General features: G+C 42.0%; 2 protein-coding genes across 23 annotated transcripts in view; one reads left to right on the top strand and one right to left on the bottom strand.

Moving 5' to 3' along the window:
- LOC131694112 (transient receptor potential cation channel trpm) overlaps positions 1-18926 on the top strand; it is a 355889-nt gene extending 336963 nt beyond the window's left edge. For all 13 annotated transcript variants that reach the window (XM_058982537.1, XM_058982535.1, XM_058982530.1 and 10 more), the window contains 3 exons: positions 166-607; positions 666-791; positions 847-18926. In XM_058982537.1, the coding sequence (XP_058838520.1) occupies positions 166-607; positions 666-791; positions 847-1952 (1674 nt within the window). In that variant the 3' untranslated portion in view covers positions 1953-18926. The remainder of the gene's footprint in view (positions 1-165; positions 608-665; positions 792-846) is intronic.
- The window catches only part of LOC131694113 (integrin alpha-PS3), a 37316-nt gene continuing 36779 nt past the window's right edge, over positions 18915-19451 (bottom strand). For all 10 annotated transcript variants that reach the window (XM_058982544.1, XM_058982547.1, XM_058982539.1 and 7 more), the window contains exon 7: positions 18915-19282. In XM_058982544.1, coding sequence (XP_058838527.1) covers positions 19241-19282 — 42 coding nt within the window. In that variant the 3' untranslated portion in view covers positions 18915-19240. The remainder of the gene's footprint in view (positions 19283-19451) is intronic.

Raw genomic sequence — 19451 nt, 5'->3', positions numbered from 1 at the left:
AAAAAGCATACCATGTGGACGCAGACAAAATCTCCAGAAATACTTGGAGCAAAGCTTAAAATAATCGGAACAAATTGTTTTGAAAGATATCTTTGCTTAGTTCGTTTCTATTGTAGATTAGAAAATCTACCAACTAATAACTCCTACGGTTTTCTTCCATTTCAGACTTCACAAGACCGCAAGCTGTCGATTCGATCGGAAGAGTCCGACATGTACCTGCCACCATCGAAGGCTCTATCGCCGGCGGAATCGGCCGGTTTGGGTAGCAATCCAACAAAATCCAAACAACCATTTCTGAACGTGCGACAGGAAACGACCAGCACGGAAAGTAAGGATACCCTAACGCCACTGGAAAACTGTGATGATCGCACATTGATAGGCGACGAATCCGTAGAGGACATCGTCGACACCAACTACGACGGACTGCGACAACGGGTGGCCGCAGCCAGAAGAAGGAACAGCTCCATGCCTGGTGCTGGACGTAGGAATTCGGAAAGCGCGTCCGGATTCGATATCAACAAGTCGCAGACTAGTCTACATCAACTAAATATGATCAAGCGGCAGCAGAGTATCACTCAGTCGGAGCCGGATAGTGGAACTGAGCAGCGTAAGTTTTGGTCTTCGCTAGAGCTTAACACATGTTTCAATAAATCACTTAATTTCAGCCGTCCAACGACCTCCAACTAGAGGGCGACAGCTTTTACTACAGATTCACGCGGAGTACACATCTATCACGGACGAGCTGGAGAGTGTCTGCCACATGATTACTTCCCCAACATCGTCCTCTCGAGGTATAATTTAACCATGCCATAGTTTAACTATAATAATAAAACGATTTGATTGCAGAGGAACGTCCCAAAAATGTAAATGAAATGAGCAATCCTGAATTTGCCGCTCTTATTGAGAAGAGACACTTGAAGGAGTGCGAAGACAGTGATTACCTAATGTTGGAAAAACTTCTGCAGACGCGGTGTTCGATAGACGAGGGCGACGAAATGTTTGACGATATTCATGATGACTACGGTCATCGGAAAATGCTTCGCCGCGAGACAGCTATCGAACTTCCGATTACACCATCGAAGTCCAATATCGTTTCTTTGGCGGATAGCGCAGCCGGAAACGAAGAATTCAGTATCAAGAACGAACGACAATCGGTCTCGAATCGGAACTCGCTCCGTGAGTCTAAAAATTCCCCAGTGTCCTTATCCGGGCAAAACTCTCCCCGAAACTCGCAGTATCTACAATCTACATATCTTAACCCATCGTCATTCGATGCGTCCAATCGAATTTACAAGAAATCATGCGAGAGTTTACAGAAGAATTCCAGCACTGACACGGATTATTCTCTCCAACCGTATAAGTTCATAAAGCAGAGTTCCAACGAGACAAACAGCTCGTTCAACATCGATAACTCGTCGATGACAAACGATCTCTCGATGGACGGGGAAACGAGTCTGAATTCGACCGTAATCGAATTGTTGGCCGGAATGAACTGTCCTCCGGAAGATCGGTTAGGTTTCACCAAGCGAACATCCTCGCTTGGCAGTGCAACCGTGGCTAAATCTTCTGAGTCCCGGCCAGGTTTCCTAAAAAAGCAGTTTAGTATAGAAAAATCGGCCGGATCGGGAAAGGCTTCAAGTTCAACGCCAGAAGGGTTGGAACGTCTGGCGCCGCCCACGAAGCCAGCTCCAGTAGGTAATGGTGCGAGTAAACCTATCAAATCCACCCGTTTCACCGACAATCTCAGTGTACTTGGAACCAAGACTGCAATGGCACTATTGAAGGAGAGTAGCTCCACTAGTACTGAGGACACGCAAACTTGCCCACTGAGGGAACCAATCCCATGTATCAGCACAAATCTGGTACAGGACGAAATCGCTAAACTGTCGTCCAATATCAAGAGCAGCACCGAGGAGGACACGGATCCACCGATCAACGAAACCATGTGCTGATTTTAGTTGTACATTTAGTCGGTAAGGCTATGGCAGAATCACACTTACCCCGAGGCACACATTCCCCTCCGCTGTACAAAAGGGAAATCCCCCACCTGTTTGAACCGCCGACCTGATCGTTTCATCCCTGCTGGTTGGATGGATCAACCTGAAAGTCACCACCACTTTGGCAGTGCCCAGTGGATCCTCCTCATCGGGCATTGGCGGCATAATAGCTATACATAGTAGTTAACAGATGGCACGTTGGATTATGAGAACCGCATTACAGATGTTATAGAGTTTTTAAAAAGAGTTGATGCATCGAGTTTTAGTGTTGATAGGACGATTGAACGTTTGATAGATAGAGTTGACCGGATATTTGGCTTTAGTCTACTGGAAAATTATTTTGAATTATTCGTAGTTTTGTGTTTAACGGAAGCTTGATTTTAGTGGCAGATATTGTCAACTAAAATAGCTGGTATGAACCAGCTGGTTCAATAAGATCCAATCGAAGTCTGCTAAAATTATTAAAATGAAAAAGTTTAGATTTAGCAGAGAAGCCTATGGCTAGCAGAGTTTTCACTGCTAAGTAGTGACGTATTTTTTCGATTAACGCAAATAATCGATTGTTCTCCAAAATAATCGAAAAATCAATAATAGATTTATCGACCACTTGATTCACGAAGGGGTTGCCAGCGCCAAATATGAAACTAGCTGAACAAAATGACACGCGCCTCAAAAAATACTCAGCGACCTTAGTATTTACTACCTACTCGATTATTGACGTTAGTCGATTAATTGATTCAATTAATCAAGCTCTCGAAAATGATTCGCTTAGCGGATAATAACTACTGCTGAGTGCTGATGAAAATAAACCTAATGCGAATTGTGCTGAATGGAATAAACAGTCATTCAATAGTCCGTGTGACTCATAGAATTGAATATCGTGCACATCATAGCCATTTCAATCAGGGCCGGCGGATAGCGTGGGTAGTATAGGTAGTATTACCTATTTGAAATTAACCGAGTGGCCACTCGAAATTTTAGACCAATCCAAAATTTTGAAATCAGCAACGCATGTATCTCGGGTACACATTTTAAAACATCGATGTACAACAATACCATTTGCACAAACGCACATTTGTATTGTGAAAATGGGACAAAGTCCTAGTAATAGACTCCTGATCCTATGTTTACTACCCACTCAGGCTAAAAGTGTAACGCCGGCCCTGATTTCAATAAATGTTTATGAAAATGTCTCCAAATAATGGAACACATCTGCCACATCGGAACTGCCCGCTCTATTTATTTATTTACCAGCCGAGGAACAGCTCAAGAAGCAGCCCGGCTGCCAATGTAAAAACAGTGCAGAAGGAAACAAAGAAAGGAAAAAGAACAAACGCATAAAGGAAGCATCGCCCGAAATAACGACCCCAAACGAATTCCGGCCTCCCCCTTTGAAAAAGTTTATTGCCGGAAAATCGACGACCACCGAACCATTGGATATGACAACGGATTTAGTGACCACCAACCAAAACCGCTACGATACTGCAAACTCAGACACTAACACCGAAGCTATGAGTGTAACGGACAACGACTCCGAATCTGGTACTCTTGTTGTCAACCGGAAATAGAAGAAGAATAATCCTCGACCTCCCAATGGCCCCATACAACAATAATAGCCGAAGAAAAGAAGCTAGCAATCCCATTGACAACACATTCGCACTACAATGGAACAACGCCGGATTACGCCACAGACTACCCGAACTACAATTATTCATTAACCAATACTCTCCCAGCGTATTTGCTCTTCAGGAAACTAAGGCATTGCTCAGCAGTTCACCCACTATCAAAGATTATGATATCCATCTCGTCGAAGGAACAACCCACAAACACCATCATGGAGCAGCTTTGGGGGTGTGAACAGGTATTCCCCAAAATCGCCTTCCAATCAACACCGAGAGGCAGGCAGTAGCCGTCCAGATTGACACCGGAAGCAAAAACACAGTCGTCATTATATATATTTCTCCAAACCACAGTCAGTCGGTTAGCAAAATCGATCAACAACTCAGGGACCTGATTCGTCAGCTACCCGAACCCAAAATTTTAATGGATGACTTCAACGCATCCAGCACCGAGTGGGGATCTAAGTCAACCAACCAAAGAGGAAGAATGATTGAGAAGCTTAGCACCGACTACGGTCTTGCCGTCCTGAATGATGGAAGCTATACACGAATCAATTTCGCCGATGGAACTACAACAGCAATCGATCTCTCGCTTGTTTTTTTGGCAAATCTCATCCAGATTTAACTGGCAGGTTGTTGATGATAATCACGGTAGCGACCATCTTCCAATCCGACTGGTCACTAGCCTTTTGACTCCAACTGTTTGTGCAAAACCGCGATGGCGATACGACAGCGCAAATTGGGAACTGTACCAGGACGAAATACGCAGCCAACTAGACCCCACAAAAGACTACACGATCGCCGAATTCAATCAACTGATTTTTGACTCGGCAAAAAAACGATACCTTGAACAACAGAATTACCAGGACCAAAAGCTGTGCCTTGGTGGAACGAAACAGTTGAAAAGGAAATAAAATTGAGAAGAAGAAAATTTCGAGCACTACGGCGCCTGAATGGAACGGACACAAGAAAGGATATGGCACTGAAAAACTTCCAAAAAGCAAGGGCTAATGCAAGAAAAGCGATAGAAGAAGCTAAGAAAGCCAGCTGGGAAAAGTTCGTAGGTGAAATTAATCCTATCACCACATCGCAGAAACTCTGGAGTAACATCAACGCACTCAGTGGAAAAAGAAGGTGTAATAAAAAATATCTTCGAATCGACGGAACAATAACCAAAGAACCTGCCGCCATGGCGGAGTCACTAGCGACTCATTTCGCCGCTGTCTCCGCAACCGCAGGCTATCCAAAAGCCTTTCAAGAACGGGAAGCACAGGAGGAGAAAAAAGAGCATAACTTCGATGTGGCTCCCACGGCGCTGGATGCCAACTTGAGCCTGAGTGAATTAACATGGGCACTTAATAAGGCTGCAGGCAAATCGGAAGGTCCGGATCGTATCGTCTATCAAGTAGAAAAACAACTTCCCATCCAAGCCAAACTAACGCTACTCGACATCTACAACGGTGTCTGGAGTAGCGGCATCGTCCCCGCTGAGTGGAAGAAAGCTACTGTAATCCCGCTCAAGAAAACCATATCATTGACCAGCTGTGTCGGAAAGGTACTGGAGAGGATGGTAAATCGACGGCTGGTTCACGACATCGAGTTGAATAAGCGACTAAAGAGCCAACACATCTTGAGACGGTGCTGGAAAATGCGATTCAATCCGACATGCATGCAAATGTTGTTCTTCTCGACCTGTCAAAGGCCTTCGATAGAACATGGAGGTACCCCCAATCGTCACAACCATCAGTGAATGGAAACTTGTTAGCAAAATGCTAAGGTACGTACACAGTTTCCTTGGTGAACGGAGTTTTCATGTGTTTGTTGCACTCTCCGAACGTCAATCACTCGAAAATGGGATCCCGCAGGGCTCTGTGATAGCATCAACCCTTTTTTTTATATATTTCAATTATAGAGGTTTTAACCTTAAAGGTCATTTGCCTCTTCGGGTTAGAAAAATCTCTTAGGAAAAATTTCTAACCCTATGTGCGGGGTCGGGACTGGAACCCAGGTGCGCTGCGTACAAGGCAATCGATTTACCAATACGCTACGCCCACTCTTTTCAACATTGCGATAAACTTTATTTGCAATGCGGTCGCCGATGACGTCAAATTTATACTCTGTGCCGATGATTTAATTATAATTGCAATGAGCAAGTTTCCTCGACGTTCACGAGCACATGCACAAACCGTACTTAAAGAAGTGATAGCTTGGGCTGGCCAGCACGGACTGCAATTTTCAACAGCAAAATCACAACTACTACACGTTTGTGCCGGCGGCTCACACAGAAAGTTGCCAGAACTGGTAACAACTGATAGAACCATTCGGCAGGTTAACGTAGCGAAGATACTCGGAGTTCAAGTGGACTCAAAACTGAAATTTCTCAAGCATGCTGACGAACTTGTCAAGAACTGCCAAAGTCGCCTAAGCAAGATGTGGAAGATCTGCTGGTGGCAGCCGCCAGACACTTTTTAAAATCGGAAACAGCATCCTCCTGTCGAAAAAGACTATACAGTCGTGGTGTTGACAAAGTTATTAAGCGCATTCAGCCACTCTACCATACAGCGATTCGACCAATCTACATAGCCCTTAGAACCAGCCCAATACCCTCGCTACTATCTGAAAGTGGACAGCTTCCTTTTGAACATGTGATGACCGGGTGCCTCGTCGGCAAGGCGACCAGCTGGTTGGAGAAACGCTTCATAGAGGATGCTTTCGCTTGCCCTACGGTTAGAAAAGCATCGGAGTGGTTAAATAGACTGACAAACCAGAGTATACCCATGATCAGCGTCCTCAGCAGGCTAAGCGATCGAGCCTGGAACGCAGATGCGCCTGAAATCGACTGGAGAATCAAACAACAAATTCATGCCCATGAAGCCATTTTCAGGCAAATTCAGCAAAGCCAATACTCATCATCATTGGAGCTTTTTACTGACGGATTCCTAAACGAGGACAGCGTAGGGCTTGAAGTGTTCGGTAGAAATACAAACATTAGCATACGAATTCTCGAAAGCTGTACAATATTTTCTGCCGAGCCGCTTGCATTACTGATAGCCTCAGAAAATGCTTCAAACTCGCAGCACACAGTCGTCTTCAGCGATTCAGCCAGCTGCCTACAAGCGCTGGAACATGGAAAGTCTCGACATCCATGGATACAAGCGGTGAAAGATGCCTCTGCAAACAAAAACATCAGTTTCTGCAGGGTGCCCAGCCTCTCCGGCATTGAAGGTAACGAGAAAGCGATTCGTCTAGCTGGAGAAGGACGAACGAAAGAATGCAAAAATGTACCAGTACCAGCCAAAGATTTTAAAAATTTCACCAAACTACTACTTCGACAAACCTGGGAGAATGAGTGGAAAACATGCGGTAAATTTACCCGGAGAATCAAACCAACGACCATGGCGGGGAAATATCTGTCCAATTCCTCGGAGCAAACAGTCCTCACCAGACTACGGATTGGGCACACTATGCTCACTCACGGGTATCTATTCGACCGGAAAGAGAAGCCTCGTTGCTGTGGAGTGGACCTGACGGTGGAACACCTACTGAGAGATTGCCAGCGTTACCAGCAGAATAGGGATAGATTTTTAAACAACCTTACGCTAGGAGAAATCGTTGGACCAGAACACGAATATAACTTCTTCAATTTTCTTAAAGCAGAAAACCTTATAAGACTTCTCTAACCTTTGTTAAATTAAATGTATATATCTTTAAATAGTAGCGTGCCGAATGATTAATTTTATTTAAAGTCACGTAAATAAAACAATCAGCTTCAACCAACACATGATTTGTCCACCTACCTCCGCTGTCCCGCCTACCGATAGGTCACTGTGCAGACCAACTAGGCGCAGGCCCTTTGTCCAATAGCCAAATGTTTGCGGCATCCAATGAAATATCAAAACAGAAATTGGAGTCCTCGCCCAGAAGAATCTACTATTGGTATCGGCTCACACGGAAGGCCATCCATCGCAAAATCTAGCTACCATTCGAACCAATACACACTACAGTGGTATATAAATAGCCCAAGAAACAACCTCGGAGACCTGCAGAGGACAAACCCTATTTGCCTAGCCTTGCAGGAAACACGCCTCCGGAGTGAAATTGATCCGACCCCCTGACTCAACAATCGCTACTCCTGGGAGGCCTCGTCCGAAGCCAACATTCATCAAACGATCGATCTAGCCATTCGAATAGACGTACCGGTAGCAATGTACACGGACCTGATAGCAGTTTCCCGAAGGAATAATTATCCGTTCGCGTGTACAGTGCTCTCAATAGACATCCCCGAGTGGTGTGAACAAGTAAAAGTAGTAAAATTGAATCAACTTATTGACCAACTCCATTCGGTCTACTCGATGCAACCGCCGTGGCAACGACATCCTCCAAACAGTGAAAAACAATGACCTCATAACATTTAACTACGGGGCCAACTACTTTCCTGCAGGGACGAACCATGTCCTCGCTTGACCTTATCATCTACTCTCATTCCACCGCAAAGAAGCTCTTGTGCGCCGCCCTTCATGACCAGAGAGGATGTGACCACTACCCGTTCCACATTTCCCATGACCGAATACCTTCGACGGTAACCAGACAAAAACGCTAGCTTTATAATAACGCTGACTGGGAGGCGTAAGAGTCAAACCCAGCTGACAGAATCGAACCGGATCGGATATACTTACCAGAGGAAATCGGCGACATCATCATCTAAGCGGGAAACTCAGAAGTAGCCCAACTAATTTATGATCGCAGGAGGGTACACTGAACTCTTCGAAGGACATCCCTTGTTCACCCTCTCTGGGAAAAACGAGTCGGTAACTACCGCCAACTTCGCAACACAGTCTGAAAAACTATCACCGATGCCAAAGTAGCCAGCAGGAACGATTTGCTTGATGGGATCCATACTGATTCACCATCCAGCGAACTGTGGAGATATATCAACGCATTAAGCGGGATATGAAGACACTTCGGATACTCGCTTGAAATCAACGGCATCACAACTACCCAACCGATAGAGATTTCCAATTAGTTAGTCTGTTACTTTTCCTCTCTATCGGACAACCCATCTTTTTCGCCAATCTTGCTTAGGAGGAAACAACAAGCAGGGCTATCTCCAATCGTTTTTTTCGCCCCACAATGACCCCGAGTACAATTAGTTGTTCACGGGAATGGAACTTACGGCGGCACTGACCCAAGCAAAAGAAAAAGTCACTGATATCGATACTATCGGATAACCCCTCTTGAAACATCTGCCTCCAGAAGGAAAAAGGGCCCTGGTGGCCAGTTACAGGCGTGTCCTTCCACGAGTCTTGGAATACCGCCCTCATTATATCACATCCCAAAAGGAATTAAGACTCGAGGATCCCCAAAGACATTCAACCTCTAAGCCTGTTACCGTGCACCGGAAAAGTCATGGAACGGATGGTCAACAGAAGACTCGTTGCGCTTTGTGAATCAGAAGACCGTCTTGACCGTCGTCAATTACCTTATCGCAAAGACCTTGGAAACGGCGTTTAGCTCGGATCTTTCCGGGAAATAGTCGGGTAGGTTGTCGTTGATGGAAGGCACATGGATATCGCCTTTCTCAATTTGAATGAGGCCTATAATACCTATATACTATATAATACTATCTAATCAACTGAGTACGGATCCCTGACATAGTCCAGTTTCCATATTTTTCTCGCTTGATATCTGTCCGTTTGCTCGAGCTCTGAAACATCTTTTCCGCAGCGATTGGTACAAATCGTCTGGGTATGAAGATTCAGCCCATAGTCGGTTATACGCTGATAATAGTATAATTTTGCAGTCGTGAGGGAGCATGGAAATCATTTTGTAATGGGCAGTGTCGAGACCTAGCGACGAACCGCGAGTTCCTTAGAGGGCCCTTTCTAGCTCGTATAAGGTAAATGGTTTGTTACGGTCGGTGTGCTGTTGGTCTGGGAATCAATGGTGTTGTTTCTACCGTTGTTTTGTGGGACAAAACTCCGGGGTGTAGTTATTGATGCTGGATACTGTTTCAAAGTGGGTTGCCAGCGCCTCGGCTATCTCACAATCATTTTTCGCTGTTTCTCTACCGGCGTTTATGCGCGTTTGGCTGGCTTTCCCTTGCATGTTGCGAACGTTTCTCCCTAGCTCCGCAGAGGTCGTATGCACGTTGAAGCTTCCGACAAATTCTTTCCACGACGTTCGTTGTGCTTCGTTGATCACTTCCCTGGCGGTCTGGCGTGCCCTCCTAAACTCGTCCACCAGAAGATTGTTACCTAATACTGTTTTGTTTTTGCGATTTCAATCTTCTCAGCGCTTTTCGGCGGCCTGCAGCAGTAATGTCGTTGTTCCACCACGGTACAGTTGTTTTTCGCGGGATTCTACTAGATTTAGGGATGGCTTTTTCTGCAGGTTGGATGATTGCGGTAGTAATTTCTTGCATCTGTTCAATTGCATTATCCTTTTCTCTGAAAATCACGGAACTTTGGTATGTACTCCGTTTATTCTCTATCTGGAGACATACTGTTGTTCTTTTTGTTGGGATTCTGGGATCGCTATCGACAGTGGTAACTGATCGCTGCTATGGCTGTCTTCCAGTACGTTGAATTCTAGTCGACCTGCTAACTCGGGTGAGCAACAAGCAATGTCAATGCAAGATTCGTCACCGCTCGCGTGATTAATGTAAGATAAATCCCCGTTGTTAAGCACCGTTAATTCGCGATCGTCGATTACTTGTTCGATCACTCTCCCTCACCTGTTAGAACTTCTCGACCCCCAGAGCGGGTGATGCGCGTTTATATCACCAACAAGAAGCATGGGTTTTGGTACTTGATCGATCATTGAACCTAGTTTCAGGGCAGTAATTGACTGTCCGGGTGACAAGTAAACATTCGGAACGGAAATATTGAGTGGAGGATCTACCTGAACTGCGATGGCTTCGAGTTCACTGTTGATTAATATCTTCTTGTAGTCTAAACCGATTCTTACGTCGCGACAGTTATAACACCACCTGCTGCTTTCTTTCACTGGAACGTTGTTGGTGGACCCTGTTGAATCCACTGATATTTGCTTGGATACCGGTAGAGCACATAGTCTCTTGGAGGCATATTAAGAAAGGTTGCTGTTCATTGATCATAAGGTTGATTTCAGGCTTTTTCGCACGGCGACCTTGGATATTCCACGAGATGATTGCTGGGTTGCTTGTTTTCACGTTTGACTTTGATGCGTTGGTTTTTACTTGCATGATGAAGGTGATTTGCGAGGAGATCTCCATTTCGCTATACTCACGTTCTGAACTTTCAGTGCAGATCTCTTTTAGTTGGACTTTTGTAGGTTTTCCGCTTCCACATTTCTTCTGTCTTTAGTAAAGTTTGTCGTCGCTGCTGATTTGATATACGAACTCTTTCTTCAACCGTTTCGGTTTTGAGGAGGATGATGATGAGTCGCTTTGCTCTTCTTTTCCACTTGTTTGATTTCGCGTGCTGTACTGTTTTGATGATTCTGGTTTTGCTTTGTTGCAATCGCTGGTTTCCTTTGGCGTTTTCTCGTCACGATTCGGTTTTGATGTTGTTACTATAGGTTGTGGCTTGAGGTTCGGTGTTGTAATTTGGGTTGACTCTACGTTGCGGGATTGCATTGAAAGCAGCGCATCGGTCGTGCATGGCACCGTCGCGTAGCTACCTTCTGAAACCCTACTTTGATGTCCTCTGGCATTGTAGCTTTTGAGATCGTTAGTACGAAAGTTGTTTTGACCTTGATTTCTCCTTGTTTTCGCATAATCCTATACACTGATGTAACCCCTTGCTCGCGAAGGTTCTCCAGAATCTCGTCGTCGTTTTCGTCTTGCGAGTCGCGGCATGTGATAACTATCCGGCACGAATTCATGCTTTCATGTTCCACGACTGTGATGTTTGTATCACTCGTCATACTTTTAAGTTTTAGTAATTTGTCGGCTTGTTTGTCCGTGAACCAGTAATTTGCCGATGGCGCCGGTGGTTGAGTGGGAAGTGTGATCGCCATTCATTCCATTTGGCCTGGGTTCAAAATTCCAGCCGAGGTGGTTGAGATTTTTCTGAGGTGAAAAAATCTGAGGTCCTTCGGAAGGGAAGTAATGCCGTTGGTGGGGACGGGCCATGAAATTGGTGGATCGATATCTAGTCCAGGTAGTGGAATCACCTCTCTGACGTCGGTAAAGAAGAAGTAGATCCAGGGGCGGCGAAACACTTTACGCCCGAGTGGGTAGAAAGCATAGAGTGAGGGGTCCATTAGTAAGGATTTTTCCCTTTTCGCAATGCACACGCCTACATTACATTCATATTAAATCACGTTCGTTTATGCAAATGAAATTGTGGTACATTGATGTTTTCAAATGTGTGTAGTGCGAGATTCATGCGTTGCACATCTATTTTGTTTTTGAAATTGTTCAAAATTTCGGTTATTTTCGAGTGGGTAGTACTACCTTCGGCCTCTAGCAAAAAGCAAGTATCGGACTAACCATTCCTTCTCTTTCGATCCGCGATCTACGTTCGGGCCTGGCCGGCGCCGGTATTGATCAAAAACACTAGGATTACCAGGAGTTGCATAATTATCTACTGATTCCCTGTGCAACTTCAGCTAGTCTCGATTGATAACAGAGTAGCAGCCAGAGGTGGTCGCACAAGCTCAAGCTTTAGTATGAACCAGTAATTTGCCATCTTAAATCCGCTTCACGTTGGTCACCTCGCGCTACAGCAACTTCTGATGACCTTGTCGATCAAAAACGGTGAAACTTTTTCCAACGTTTTGCTATCATCCGTGCGTTTGATGACAAGGTAGCGTCCTTCCGTTCGTTGTGGAATCAAACCAAACGCTGGGAACCCCTTCCCACTCATAGCATAGATTCTGCTACTGCCGCTGTGGGGGGACATGGCCCTTTTTGGTTCTTCTCATTTCTTTTGTTCGGCCACTTTTATCCACTTTGTTAGCATGCTTTTAAGGTTGGACAGAGAACGGGTAAAATTCTCAAACGAAAAAAGCAGTTTTTTTCCACACCGTAGGTCAGATCTTCATAAAAATCAATCAGCAGTACTGTAACAAGTTTCTACATACGCTGATTGATTTTTATGAAGATCTGACATACGGTGTGGAAAAAAAACTGCTTTTTTCGTTTGCGAATTTTGCGCATTCTCTGTTCAACCTTAACGTGTTCTTCTGTATGGCGTCGCACAGTGGCACCTCTTCATACAAAGTTGTGGCCAAATTATACAAATTGGTTTATGTGGCTAAAAACTGGGTTTTTAACTAATTTTGGATAGCTGACTGCATTTCTGCTATTAGTTTTGAATTTCCATAATTCTTTTTTCGGCTACTTTTATGAATACCCATTTGAAGGCGTTGCACAGTGGCGGATTTGCCTAAAAACCTGGCCAAAAGTCGAAAATTTCATGGTAGTACTTTGGGTTCTAGTACATATATTGTCCTTCAGATGGTGCTGCCGGATGCTATTTTAAGTGAAAAGCTCCAAAATTTCCATATTTGGGGTGTTTACACATCCAAACAGTTTAAGCCATCGCGTTTTGCTCATATTTTTATCGAGCGCCCGAAATATCAGTATTATTCATTGTAGTTTCATGACACTCTTGAAGGTTTTCTTAAAACCTAGATTGCTCTTGTAGTGTGCTATAAAACTGTAATTGTTACTTGGGAAGTGTAATTAGATTTTGATGAAAGTGCCGGTTTCGAATGTGGAATAATGGAAAGTTATGGTGACGCTATGTACTTTATTTATATGTATTGATGTCAAATGATATTATTTTGTTTGTTTATAGAAAATGTCAATAACTTTCACGCTTTTGTAGCAGACGGCTTCAACAGACATTTTTGCTAAATTAATGAATTTTTTTTTGTCCACGTATGTCCACTATGTTTCAAGACAATTTGTGTTCCTTGAGCAATTCGCCATTTGGAGCATTAAAGAATTCTTGCCCGAATTTGCCCGTTTGTGAGTAATTCTTGATTAAGTGGAGACAGAGACGGATTATGAGATTTCCAGTTTAAAATTTGGACCCGTACTTTTAATTACTGCTGCACCTCCGCTTGTCATAGCGAGTTGCACAATGCTGCATTTTGATCAGGAAGAATTGTGTACTTAATGGTGAAAATTTCACCGAGATTCATAAACATGTTCAAAAGTGGAACGCAAAAGACGTAAATAATTTGGTCGTTCATATTGAAAACCAATGAAGTCAACAGAAGTGATCGCCAAAGGTTCCAAATATCGAAAATCGGTTATGAATACCATTCTTGAACGTTAGCGGGGAGCAATGACCTTTGATCATGCAAAGCAGAAACAGATGTGGAATATATGACTGGATACTACAAGTGAAAATCAGTAGACTGGGATCTCCGGCCGTGATTTGGCCAAAAAGCTCACATTGGCGTACACTCCAGTTGGCGAATTTGTTTGTGAGAAGGTTGACAATCGTAGCATGTCAGCAAGCATGACAACAAAACGTGGTTGCTCAAAACTATACCAGGAAGCAGTACCAGCATGTTCTAACCAAGTATAACGTATGAATTTAAATGGACTCTTCATCATAATAATGACCTTTGGACATATCCTCGGTCAAATTTAATTTAAATAAAACTATGAATCTTAGCGAATTTCAGTTGTTTTCGTATTTTTGTCATATTTATTTTACAGCTACTGCAATTTGCATGCTTGTTGTCAATTTTCACTCCATGCATTTCTTCGTAGAATTGGCTTATTTGCTATAATTTAGAAAAATACAATTTCTTTTTTTTTTAATTCGTTTATTTGACACGACTCAATGCGTTAGCTTAGAGGAGCCGTGGGTCTTTTATATATTTACAAGATGAAAAAATAAAAATTACAATGCATTTTATTTTGAGCCTGTAAGATCCCGTACGCGCAATTTGCTATTGCGAGCGGAGATCTTTTTTCGCGTCGGGAAGATGTTCCTTCTCTCGCCAATTTCGGGGTTATCCATGTCACTCTCGTTGTCGTTTATGCCCGTATCAGCATCTTGATTACTGCCTTGATACTCGCGATCAGATGTTCTTCTTGGCTTCTTGCCCTTGCGGGTCACGAATGTGAACACTCCATCCTTGGTGGTGGTTTCTTCACTGGTGGTACTAGTTGTTAACTTTGAAGTACTTGACGCAGCTTTTACAGTTGTCATTATTGCCTGAACAGCAGCCACAAATTTGGCAACCGTTTGCGGTTCAGGTGAAGATATTGGAGCTTGGGTGGTGGCATTTCTTTCTGCAGGTGAGCTTTCCTCAGCGGTTTCTGGCATTGTTGTCCGTATTGTGCCGTTTGTTCACAGAACTGGCACGTATTAGTTTGTCCTTGATATGCACAAAGAGTTCGCTGTGTAATAGTATTTCCCCCTTCTTTTTTGTACTGCAGGGTAAGGTAGGATGGAGTGGGTTGGTCTCACCACAAAGCCACCATTTGAAATACCTGGGAAGTAGTTTCTCCATGTGTCCTCCGTAATAGATTCCACTGCTCCGAAATTCGACATGCATTTTTTAATTGCCACTTTGCAAGTAAGTGGAGATAAATCATGTAATTTAACTTCAACATTTCCATTATCCATGTATATAGGGATCTTGATTTCACTTTGTCACAAACAAGCACGTGTTTCAAGTTGTTCTGCGAAATAAATCTTTTCGTCTGGGCGAATTTTTTGAAGGTTATCAGCACCGCATGCCTGACGTGTTCTAGCTGTATGGAGGTGACTTCCGAAAACCGAAGCTGCATTTTCACCTTCAGCAGATGTTCCACATCACGAATACTTGGTCTTATGCGAAATGACCTGAAGTCAATCGACACTGTGTTAGGCCGAATAATCAATTTTTTTATGAGACTCAGTCATCTTGAAAGGTCACCCAATAATACAAAATAACGGTATCCTTTGTTCTTCAAACAATGCACACAAGTAACTGTTTTTTTCGTTCGCTTTGCACTGGCTTGATATCAAAATCGTAATCTGCGCCTCGAAAAACCGTGGTGCACACAAACAATTTTCGTGAATTAAATTGAACAGAAATCTTCGACATCACTTGCTTCAACGACATGTTAAAAATTCATTTTTTATCCAATTATCATAAAATTTTGAGAAAATTTTCTTCAAACTAAGAGCAAAATAAAACAAATATTTACAAAAGAATTACAAGACATTGATTTTTGGAGTTTTGTCACTCGTCGTGTCACTGTGCGTCGCTTGCCACTCGGGATACACCAAGCTTTGTTATGGTGAACAAAGCGCGAACAGGCAGAGTTTGTAATCGCTTATTTTATCCACAGGCACTAATTTTTCCACTTCACTCCGGTTGGAGCAGGTAGTTTTGATAACGAACTGTCGTGTGTGAAAATTTCCCTCGGATTCTCGGCGTAATACACGAATAAAACGAGTTTTGTTTATTCAGGTACACTAACCGCGTTGACGCGCTGTTTATAACCCGAACTCGAATGGTCTGTCTTATATGAAATTCCGTTTGATTAGCTCTAGCAGATGAGTCAAGCCAAGCTGGAGTAAATCCTTAAGCTTATTTTTTATCTCCAAGATGCAAAATCTGCATAAATAAAAATATTTACTTATTTTTAATTTTGCGCTGGAAGACCTTTTTGAAGAAAATATTCATACCAAATAATCAGAAAGGGATTTTCGGACTGTTAGGGGACTAAAGGGAAATATTTTAACAACTTCGTTTTATTAAAAAGAAACAAAACAACATGTCTCGATTTTGTCAGTATCCCTGTTTTGTCAGCCCACAAAAAATCACTACATATACGGGTTAGAAGACGCCATCTTGGCCTTCAAAAAGGTGCCACTCATCGATTTCCGGCATCTTCCCGCCAAACCCGTTATAAAAATATTCATACATAATAATGATTCAATTTTGTGAACTGCTTTGTCAAGAAGAATTTATGTACGAATGTGAAGCGAACTTTTTTCAATTTACGAACCTGCCCGGTTTGGTTCGTAAATGGAGGTTTCAGTGTACATATCTTTTTCTATTAAGGCACATGACCCTTTGGGTTAAAACCTAAATAAACGAACAAACGCAGATATGGTCACTCATGGCATGGTGTGAAATAATTGTAAAATGGGTTCACAAAGTTTCGATGGACGACTATATTCCAGTTTCTAGCTTAGCAACTACTTCTTCGCGCATATCAGCGGTAGTGACCTTTCCCTGTTACCCTGTTACACAGTGTTTTCTATGACACTGAACAGGCTTTTTCGTAAAAAACAATCGAACTTGAGAGTTTTTATTGATAATGAAAGTGGTTTTAATAACACGTCTATCGATTCCTTTTCGAAAGCAGCACATGGTCATGTATTACCTTCATATATCACGAACTGGATTACGCAATGCTTAGTAACCGACATCTGTGTTCATCGACATAAGACAAGTAGAGATTGTAAAAGCGAGTATCTGCGGATGTCCTTAAGGTGATATGCTGTCACCACTGTTCTGGAACTTTGTTGAGCGTACTTAATAAGCTTGGATTTTCGACAAATGGTTTCGTTAAGAAACTCGTTGTATATTCGAGATCAAGCCAGTAGTAGTTCTCTTAGTGGTCAGTAGTATCGTAGTAATGGGTCTTCAAATACCGGCTGCGGAGTTTGTCGAAACAGAAGGTAAAGCTCCGCCACGAAATGCAGTACTACGGGCTTTGTTTCACTGATGATTATCATATTTCCAGCACTTGCATTAGAACACATTTTGATTTGATGCTGCAAGTCTGATGTGTTGTTGAGTGAAATTAAATGTATGATCACTTGGACTAGATTATTTCCAATCGTTTTGACTGGTATCTTTTCAAATTCGAAGTTATGAAATTAAACTTCTGTTGCGATTGAATTAGGTGACATTTTAAAATATATTAAAACAAACCCTAGTCGTGTCACCTAAACCGAACAGCTATAATATGATGATATACAAAAGCCAAATATTCTTGTCAATGTAAACGATTGAGTGCCACGTTATAAACCGTTGTACAGATTTAGAAGATTATATGTACTGTAATGAAAAAAAAAATATGTTGTATATATTATGTTCAGTTTATTAACAGTTTAGAACCCGCGAAGATGTTTATAAATAAGTACATATTAAGAAAATTGGGACCGTTCATAATTCGAATCAAAACATATTGTAAACGAAACCGACAGATTGATAAAGAAGCATAGCACTGAAACAGCGTCACTTGATGTCATTTGTTTTAGATTTATTAAAAATATAAAAATCGAACAGCTATATCTCGTCGAAAAGAGATTTTCTGTGCAGCTAGGAGGCTTTTAGGAAAGAATGTTCAGCGTTAAGCAACGCGAGTATTGAAAATGTATAGCCAAGCGCCTAAAACGGAATAATAAACGGTTTTCACGCAGTAACATCAATGATGACAGTGGAATCTTATTTCCAATAGTTTTAGCCTTCTTGCCACCGTAGCTGCGTATTAAGAGATGTACTTCAAACTTAAAATATCAAATCTTCTCAATCATACAAGATTTTTATACATTCGTAGGAATCATATATAACAGTTTCGCAAATATGCTTGGAAACTCAACAGAAAGTTACTTGTCTTTTTTCGCCTTTATCTGGTCATGAACTAAACTTATAGTCACCTTAAATTTGGGAACACATTCAAGCAAACGAAAGGATGTACGTACACACTCACCTAAGTAGCAAACTCTTTCCTCCGTTGATAGTGATCCTTTTTCCCTATTTCAACGAATCACGTTGCATCCTCAATATCTATTTGAACCTCCGAAGTAGCTAAACGTAACAAAATTGTGAATTTATCTAGAAAATATGCGCAGGAGCTGGATCTTGCCAATAAGCAACCACTAACTTACGTGTATCACCGTACTGAAGCCATGTACTGAAAAACGAAAACCCCCTTTATCAACTAAAAATGTGAAAAAATGAAACAGAGATAATAATGACAATATTATTAAAATAAAGTGAAATTTGAAGAAATGTTATCCGACGAGAATTGTTTAACCGAAAGAATAGACGCACTCCACGACTTGTTAGTACTTACCAAAAAAGGTCCTTTTCGCATGGTAGATCTTTTATTTGTATAGACAATTCGAATGCTATTAAATAATTGAATTCGATAGGATGAAAAGATAGGTGCAGTCCATCCAAGAAAACGAGTTTTTTAGCATTTCAATGAGTTTTTATACCATTTTTTGCTTATTATAGCTTGTTAGGACACAAACTAAATATTTTTGACAAAAAAGAAAATAGATTTTGTACACAATTTTTGAGTAAACGATACAACACTGAAATATATCAAGTTATGTTTATTGCCCGATTCATGTTGACAAAATTTAATCAATAGTTTGAAAGAAATCATCTACTCGCTTGTCTTCCAAAAAAATTTCATTATCTAACGATCATCAATAAATATAAACAAATTCACTTCTAGTATACTCTTAAAAACTATTACAGCCTATGAACTAAAAATGCAATCGGAATAACAATATGGCTTAGGCTTATAATAAAGTCTTGTAAGTACCTATGGAAATTGGTACATAAATAATTAAAGTCACTGCTCCATTGGGGTGAATAATTTTTGGTAATGTTTGCGATGTAGTCTGTCAGCGACTATACTGAGGGTCGGGTCAATCAATGGTCCTCATCCGTTTCTGGCTGATTCATTCGAACACTCTGCAACGAAAAAGGAGGTATATGTTTTCATAGTTCACGATGTAGTTTTCCAAAAGGAAAAATTTCACTTTTCCGGTTTTATAGTTTTCCAAGTGTTTAAATTATTTGAAAATTTATTGGCAATTCTGAATTCTCTCCTCTTCAAGTTTTGTTATTTTCAACTTCCCAT

This window comes from Topomyia yanbarensis, chromosome 3, assembly GCF_030247195.1.
Source record: "Topomyia yanbarensis strain Yona2022 chromosome 3, ASM3024719v1, whole genome shotgun sequence".
Classification (NCBI taxonomy): domain Eukaryota; kingdom Metazoa; phylum Arthropoda; class Insecta; order Diptera; family Culicidae; genus Topomyia; species Topomyia yanbarensis.
Note: the sequence above shows the minus strand (reverse complement) of the source record. Positions and strands in the feature narration are given on the sequence as shown.